The sequence below is a fragment of the Lepidochelys olivacea genome (genome assembly GCF_965140295.1).
Source record: "Lepidochelys olivacea isolate rLepOli2 genome assembly, chromosome: 2".
NCBI lineage: Eukaryota > Metazoa > Chordata > Testudines > Cheloniidae > Lepidochelys > Lepidochelys olivacea.
The window spans coordinates 249,541,763-249,549,935 of NC_140412.1; the positions used below are offsets into that span (position 1 = coordinate 249,541,763).

The following is an 8,173-nucleotide window of genomic DNA, read 5'->3' on the forward strand; positions in this document are numbered from 1 at the left end:
CTCCTGCTGGTAAATAGATTGTGGGGGGGTTTTTCCTGGATTTATGCAGGAAATAGCCCAGCTTGATTGTCATGCACATTGTGTAAAGAGTTGTCACTTTGGATGGGCTATCACCAGCAGGAGAGTGAATTTGTGTGGGGGGGTGGAGGGTGAGAAAACCTGGATTTGTGCTGGAAATCACTTTAGATAAGCTATTACCAGCAGGACAGTGGGGTGGGAATAGGTATTGTTTCATATTCTCTGTGTATATATAAAGCCTGCTGCAGTTTCCACGATATGCATCTGAGGAAGTGAGCTGTAGCTCACGAAAGCTTATGCTCTAATAAATTGGTTAGTCTCTAAGGTGCCACAAGTCCTCCTTTTCTTTTTTCAATTTCTAGGAATTTTTCACATCTGCAAAGCTTGTTGCCTGTTTTGTTCCCAGAGTTGCTCAGTGCTCATAATCCAAGAGACATACACAGACTTTGTTCTCTCATGAAGATTTTCTTTTTGTTGTTTTCCTTTGTCAAAAATAAAACCCATTTGAGGTTGAAAAAAATGTATGCTTTATTCTTTGTATATGGAAGCATTATATCCCCTTTTATAGTGCAAATAGAATGAGATTTGAAAAAGATCCAACAGATGAAAAATCAGTTGCATTTTACAGCTGGCCTCAGTGTGTTTAAGCATTAAACTGAATGTGTGCCAGTATACCCTCACTGACTAGGCTCAAAGGTGCAGTCACACCTGAACAGCTAAAAATTAACCTTGCCCTTTTAGGCTGAACAGAGTCATGTCACTCTATCTCTGCTGTTACATAACAGGTTACAAAACCCCAGTGGGGCACGGTGCTGGCACATAGGGTCTCAGGTACGTGCTGTGATTTTTCAGAATCTCTTTTGGGAATAGTCATGTATGTGAAATAGCTGGTTCATATGATTATGCTATTTCTATCTGAAGTTACAAATATTAGCTATGTTTACATGTTTGTTCCTGTGGTAACACCCACAAGGTATTTAGCCAGCACATGAAGGGACAAGTCAAGTTGAATGGCCCATTAAGGAACCCTTATCTCACAATGGACCCTGGAAAACACCTGTCTACACTTAATGGACTTTTCCTATGAATATTCTAACTAGAATATGGGTGGGGGTGTTCACAGTGAGAACAGATTTCCCTTCACTTGGCAGAAGGCAGGGGCCCCGGGCTGGGTGGGGAGGAGTCACATGGAGGGTCACGTGCAGTGGTCACATGCCCACACTTGTGTCCCTCCCATGCATGCAGTACCTGCAAGAAATAATTTCTACTTGCACCAATGCTTCTCCACCAACTGTGCTGGACGCCTGAAACGACATGCCCATGCTGCTGGGGAGGGAGTGCATGACTGCTCTTGCAGCTTCCCTTTGCTTCCCCATCAGAAAATCATTCTTCTGCAAGGAAGCAAAGAAATCCTTAGGGGATATGACTTCTACATGTGCACAGTGGTACAGACTTTCCCCAGGAGTAACAGGATTGTCAAGCCTAGCCATTACATATGCTATTTAAAGCAACCTGTCTATAGTTAAACTAACTGAAAGACCTAGATTCACAAAGTATGATAGTACAGATTAAGGCAAAATGACTTGACACTTTTGGCACCATATAATATGTAGCAGTGGGAGCTTGTTATAGCAGATGCCAATAAGCATTTCCACTCTGGTTCTTTATTGAATAACACAATTCCAAATTTTACAATAGCATAGACCTAATGAAAAGTCTCCTACGGAAATATAAACAGTAAACAGTAGTTGTGAAATAGAAAATATTAACTATAATATACTACATCTACAAAGACAGAAAAAGGTTACAACATTTTAATAAATCACAATATTTTTCCCCAATAAATTTTATACTGTATGTGGTCTCAGTCTTCTACTAAAGGGGCACCAACTTAAGAATCATGTTTTTCCCCATAATTAAGTTGGGATAGGTGACCACTGGTGTGCAGCAACTGCTCACATGATGTGTGAAATAGTACTAACGGGCTACTTCACCATGAATGGCCCACCTTGATTATCATACACATTGTGAAGAGAGTGGTCACTTTGGATGGGCTATTACCAGCAGGAGAGTGAGTTTGTGTGTGTATGCGGGTGGGGGGGTGAGAAAACCTGGATCTGTGCTGGAAATGGCCCACCTTGATTATCATGCACATTGTAGGGAGAGTGGTCACTTTGGATAAGCTATTACCAGCAGGAGAGAGTTTGTGTGTGTGGTTTTTGGAGGGGGGTGAGTGAGAGAACCTGGATTTGTGCAGGAAATGGCCCACCTTGATTATCACACACATTGTGAAGAGAGTGGTCACTTTGGATGGGCTATTACCAGCAGGAGAGTGAGTTTGTGTGTGTGTGGGGGGGGGGGGGCAGAGGGTGAGAAAACCTGGATTTGTGCTGGAAATGGCCCAACTTGATGATCACTTTAGATAAGCTATTACCAGCAGGACAGTGGGGTGGGAGGAGGTATTGTTTCATGGTCTCTGTGTGTATATAATGTCTTTTGCAATTTCCACAGTATGCATCCGATGAAGTGAGCTGTAGCTCATGAAAGCTTATGCTCAAATAAATTGGTTAGTCTCTAAGGTGCCACAAGTACTCCTTTTCTTTTTGCGAAGACAGACTAACAGGGCTGTTACTCTGAAACTTGAAATATGTGTTAACTACTTATGCTAACCAATATGGTCCACCGTGTATTTAGCTGTGCCACTCTGAGGGCTTATCTACACTTAAAATGCTGCAGCGGCACAGCAGCAAGGCTGTGGCACTTCAGTGTAGGGGGCACAGCAGCATGGAGTACGGGGGGGGGACAGGTCACAGCAGTGGGGGATGGGCCGTGGGGAGACAGGTCACAGCGGGGGGGGATGGGTTGTGGGGGGGGCAGGGTCACAACGGGGGGGCACTAAGAGGGGATGGGCCGTGGGAGGATGAGTCACAGCAGTGAGGGTACTCGGGGGACATGAGTCACAGCAGTACGGCGCATTCAGAGGGGACGGGTGCGGGGGGGGGGAACGCATCCGTGGGGGGTACTGCGGGGGGTGGGCCGTAGGGGTGATGAGGCACAGCAGTGGGGGGTACTCGGGGGATAAAGCAAAGCATGACAGTAAGCGGGGGGACGGGCCAACGGTCACGGCAGCAGAGGAACCCTCCGTAGGCCACGTAGGTAGGCGGCGGCGCGCCTCCGGCGCACACGCTAACGCCCAGTCGGCGCTATGGATACGCCGCGGGGTGCAGCCAGCCTCCCCCCACCTCCGACCCGCCCCCGCCTCACCTTCTCGGGCTCCATGGCGGAGCGGCAACGGGCTGCACCGAGGGCTCTCCAGGTCCCTGCCGCTGTTTCCCGACCCCGGGCGGAAGGCGGGGCCGAAGAAACCAAGGCAACTGCGTGGGGTTCTGCCTAGCAACAGGCAGGCGGCCGATCGGCCGATCCCAGCCCCAGCCAGAGGGAGGTGGCGGCGGGCGAGGTGTGGCAGACGGGAGACCACGGGCGCCTGTGGGGCGTGGGGACCCAAGCTTCTCCCCGGCGGCCGAGGGGCAGCGGGCCGGGGAGACCGTGGCGGGTTCCGTGCCCCCGCGCGTGTCCAGCATTGTGCCCGTTACTGCCCGCGGGCGCTTTCACGGCGACTCGAACGGGGGGTTGTTCCCTGTCTCGGGAGAGCCGCTGAATGCTGAGGGCGCTGGGATTGTCCCTTACTCAAAATGGCCGCCGTCCCCTGTAACTGTGGAGGGGCTGAAGCTGGCGTGGGGGCCACCATTTTCCTATAGTCTAGCGGCAGCGAGCGGTGAGGCTGCCCTTACTAAAATGGGCTGCCAGCTCGCGCTGGCTTCAGTGAGACTGAAGCGGTGACCTGGGTAGTCAGGGACTGTGGTGAGCCGCAGAGACGCCGTGAAAGGAGAATGGGGGCGGGAGGGACTCGGGGAGCAGGAGGCCAATTGAGAGGTTGCCGGGGTGGGGAAGGGGGCGACTGACGGGAGCGATGTGGGCAGGGCAGGTTCTAGGGGCTGGACACCAACTTTCAGGAGGTGCCAAACCCCATGTGCTCCTCTTGGGGGTGGGGGGCGTTTGGCTGCTGGGTGGGTGCTGAAAATGCTTTCCACCCTGGTTGGCAAAATGGGTAGGGCTGCACCTGGTGATGTGGGGTGGGAGCTGGAGGGGATAGAATGGCAGCTCCCCCAGCCTTGTGGGGAAGGGAAGCCTTATAGCAGAGAGAGGGTCCTGGGACGGGCAGTGGAGTGAGGAGGCGGGGAAGAACTGCTGCTGGATCCAAGGAGCCTGATGCTTTTCTGCCTCTGGGACGAGTCAGGGAGACTGTGCTGCCAGGTCCAGATGAGGAGAGACGCTTTAGGGAGCAAAAAGAAAAGGAGTACTTGTGGAACTTTAGAGGCTAACAAATTTATTTGAGCATAAGCTTTTGTGAGCTACAGCTCACTTCATCGGATGCAGCGAGGCTGGGAGGAGAGAGAATCAAGACAATGATGGGAAGTAGATGGCAGTTCGCTTATCTTAGGGGTGGCAAGAAGGTAAGTGGTGTTCCCATCTGAGCTGCTAGAAAGAGGCATGCATTTTTGTGTGCATTAAAGGTTGACTTTTCAACCTGAAATTATCAGGCACATTGGAAGAACAGTAAAAGGCAGTTAAAAAGTCAAAAGACACACAAAAATAACATGGTTTGATGTTTTCAAAATCTCCCAGTGTATGGGGCTAATCATGTTTTTGGGGGGATCCAACTCATGATTTTTGATCTCTTGAGGTGGGTAATACTGCATCCCACTGCCTGGCACTCAGCCCTGGGAAAGTTCACTGAATGCCTGGAGAGACTTGCCATGGCTGCTTTAAGGTGCATCCGATGAAGTGATCTATAGCTCACGAAAGCTTATGCCCAGATAAATTTGTTAGTCTCTAAGGTGCCACAAGTACTCCTTTTCTTTTTGTGAAGACAGACTAACAGGGCTGTTACTCTGAAACTTAAGATTCAGTGTCATTCAGTGCCACTATGGTGAACTTCACCATGGCACCCCACATCACCTCTTGCTGAGCCCCAGGAAGCACACATCCATCAAACCATCCAAAACTTGGAAACTATGTCTGGGGAAACAGGAGACAACATAGCAGTGGCACTTCAAAAAGAGTGTGTGTAACCACCCCAACACTTGCTTCGTAGAAGACATTTGTAAAAAGACATTGGCTTGGATGTTCTGCTGTTTGCATCCTTTCTCTGATGCTTCAAATTCTGCTTAAATAGTTGGTCATAACCATTGTTTGTTTAACCTCCGCTACCTGCTGGCCAGCATAGTCATTTACACCTGTGCAAAGTGGGTAGGAACAAATTCTGATTTGGTAGCATCTCAGAATTGTTTTGCACAGGTGTAAAAGGCTACACATCATAATGCAATGCAGTCTCTGCAAAATAGTGAAGAATTAGGCCCCCAGTTTTAAGCAGAGAGTTTAAAACCTATTCAAACCCACAACAGCTGTACTCTGTTTTTACAGTGATATTTTCACATTCTAGTAACTGATCCTTTTCTTTAATAAAAGGAAAATCTATATCATGAGGTAGTAAGTAAAAAATACTAAGGCAGAGAAGGATAGTTTATACAGTTTATTGTGGACAGATTGATTTAATCTCTAGCTGCAGCTCATCTAGCATGTGCCCAGATGTTATAAAAATGGAGAAAAAATAAAAATGCTAGTGATTTTATCATATCAACTATCAGAGTTAGCATCAGAAAATGTAGCAGCTAACCAGATACATCGGTGAAACACTCTTAATTGCAGAAGTGAGTGATCCTATCCTAAAGGAAAGGAGTGTGCCTTACTCATGTTCAACACTTCCAGGATAGGTTTCAGAGTAGCAGCCGTGTTAGTCTGTATCTGCAAAAAGAATAGGAGTACTTGTGGCACCTTAGAGACTAACAAATTTATTTGAGCATAAATTTTCGTGGGCTACAGCCCACTTCATCGGATGCATAGAATGGAACATCCAATGAAGTGGGCTGTAGTCCACAAAAGCTTATGCTCAAATAAATTTTAGTCTCTAAGGTGCCACGAGTACTCCTGTTCTACTTCCAGGATACTAGCATGCTGAACAGCCTGTTGGATTGGGTGTGGAACTTCAGGGCATATTACTATCTTTCTTTTCCCCTCCACCCCCACTATGAGTAAAAACTGAGAATACTTCACTGGGTCATGATGAGAATTAAGTGTTTGTGCTAATGCTCAATAACAGTGAACACATTATTTGTCATTATTAGAGAACTGACCAATAAAGGAATGATGGTGTAGGGAGTTGTCACATTCAGTTCTGCTTTCTGTAAAGCCATTGGGTGTTCTGCAGTTGTCCTCAGTGAAGTAGGATCTAGCCCTCATGGTTTAATCTGCGGAAGTCAGATGACCAGTCTCTAACTTGATACAAAAAATGAATGCCAATGCACTGTGATAATTAATGGCTGATTTTCCCATCCCCAACCTGTGTCTCATTCCCTCGTTTTAGCATAAATTAAAAGTACTACAGAAACTGGACTCAGTGTCTGGAATATGGAGTGTCTTTTTATCATTCAGCAGTAACCCAAATGGAAAACTGAATAAGTAATGCAGTAAAACTGAGTTTTATAAGGAACATTCATACATCTATAAAGCTAAATTCTGTCCTCTGAGAAGTATTTGCTTTTGGTGCTAAATGATCTCTTTATAAATAAACAAGTTTATGAATAATTCAGTCTTGCTCTTTTTTGCAAGAGATTTTAAAATTTAGAATCCACAGATATTTTGTGCAATCTACCCAGGCAAATAAAAAGCTGTTTACAAGCAATCCTGTATTAACTTGCTGAACTTCTGAGTCAAGAGCAGTGACAATTTGTTGACTATCCTAAACAGTAGATTTTGATGTTTGTATTTCTGTTCTGCTGTAGAGTATATTTATCAAATATGGTATTCTCTGCACAGATGCCAGAGAGAGGAAAAATATTTTGGAGTGTTCCAAGAGCTGGAGATGCCCTCACTGCATATTAAGCAGTGCGGCCTTTGTCTGGCTTAATGGAGAAAGTGAGTTGCCACAAGCCTGATTAGTCCAGCAGGCTGATAGGAAAAGGGTCATTTGTTGCCACTTTAAAGCCCCCGCTGAGCTTTACCTGTCAGCCTGCTGGACTAATCACGCTTAGTTATTAATCACGCATCTGTAGTTGTAAGAACGCTTGATAGAGATCTTGTAGGTGTTTGTCTCTGTCTGAGGGGTTGGAGCAAATGTGGTTGTATCGTAGAGCTTGGCTGTAGACAATGGATCATGTGGTGTGGTCTGGATGAAAGCTGGAGGCATGTAGAGAAGTATAGTGGTCAGTAGGTTTCTGGTATAGGGTGGTGTTTATGTGACCATCGCTTATTAGCACTGTAGTGTCCAGGAAATGGGTCTCTTGTGTGGACTGGTCCAGGCTGAGGTTGATGGTGAAATGGGAATTGTTGAAATCATGGTGGAATTCCTCAAGGGCTTCTTTTCCATGGGTCCAGATGATGAAGATGTCATCAGTGTAGCACAAGTAGAGTAGGGGCATTAGGGGACGAGAGCTGAGGAAGCGTTGTTCTAAGTCAACAATAAAAATGTTGGCATGTTGTGCGGCCATGCGGGTAAGGGTTAAGTGTTAGCATGCATTCAAACTAATTCGCTTTTATGCTAATAAAGATCAAAGGAGATGTTGATTGTGATTTCATCTGTCTGTATCCTGTAGTTTGCTATTACATTACTTCTATGTTATGTATACCCGGTAATTAAATAGACCTAGATCAAAGGAGTGTTAATATAAGATTGTTGTCAGGTGTTAAAACTTCATGAAAACTAATGGAATGTGACTAGTATTGTTTTCACTTATCTATTATGTATATCCTTGTAATTAAATAACACATTAAATGCAGATGAAGCCTTGGGGAAATACAAATGAAGAAGAGTGCTAACTTCAAAGCAGTTTTAATTGCGCTGTTAAACAATAGAATATCAATTGAAATGTAGTAAATATTTGTGGATATTTTTCTACATTATAAAATATGTTGATTTCAATTACAACCCAGAATACAAAGTGTACAGTGGTACAAAATATTATTTTTTATTACAAATATTTGCACCGTAAAAATGATAAACAAAAGATAGTATTTTTCAATTCACCTCACACAAGTT

General features: G+C 45.5%; 1 protein-coding gene across 3 annotated transcripts in view; it reads right to left on the minus strand.

The window, feature by feature from the left end:
• DYNC2I1 (dynein 2 intermediate chain 1) overlaps positions 1-3,900 on the minus strand; it is a 52,326-nt gene extending 48,426 nt beyond the window's left edge. For 2 of the 3 annotated variants that reach the window (XM_084619103.1, XM_084619102.1), the window contains exon 1: positions 3,283-3,900. In XM_084619103.1, coding sequence (XP_084475229.1) covers positions 3,283-3,297 — 15 coding nt within the window. In that variant the 5' untranslated portion in view covers positions 3,298-3,900. The remainder of the gene's footprint in view (positions 1-3,282) is intronic. The other variant, XM_084619104.1, reaches the window with a different exon arrangement.
• Positions 3,901-8,173: the final 4,273 nt, after the last annotated feature.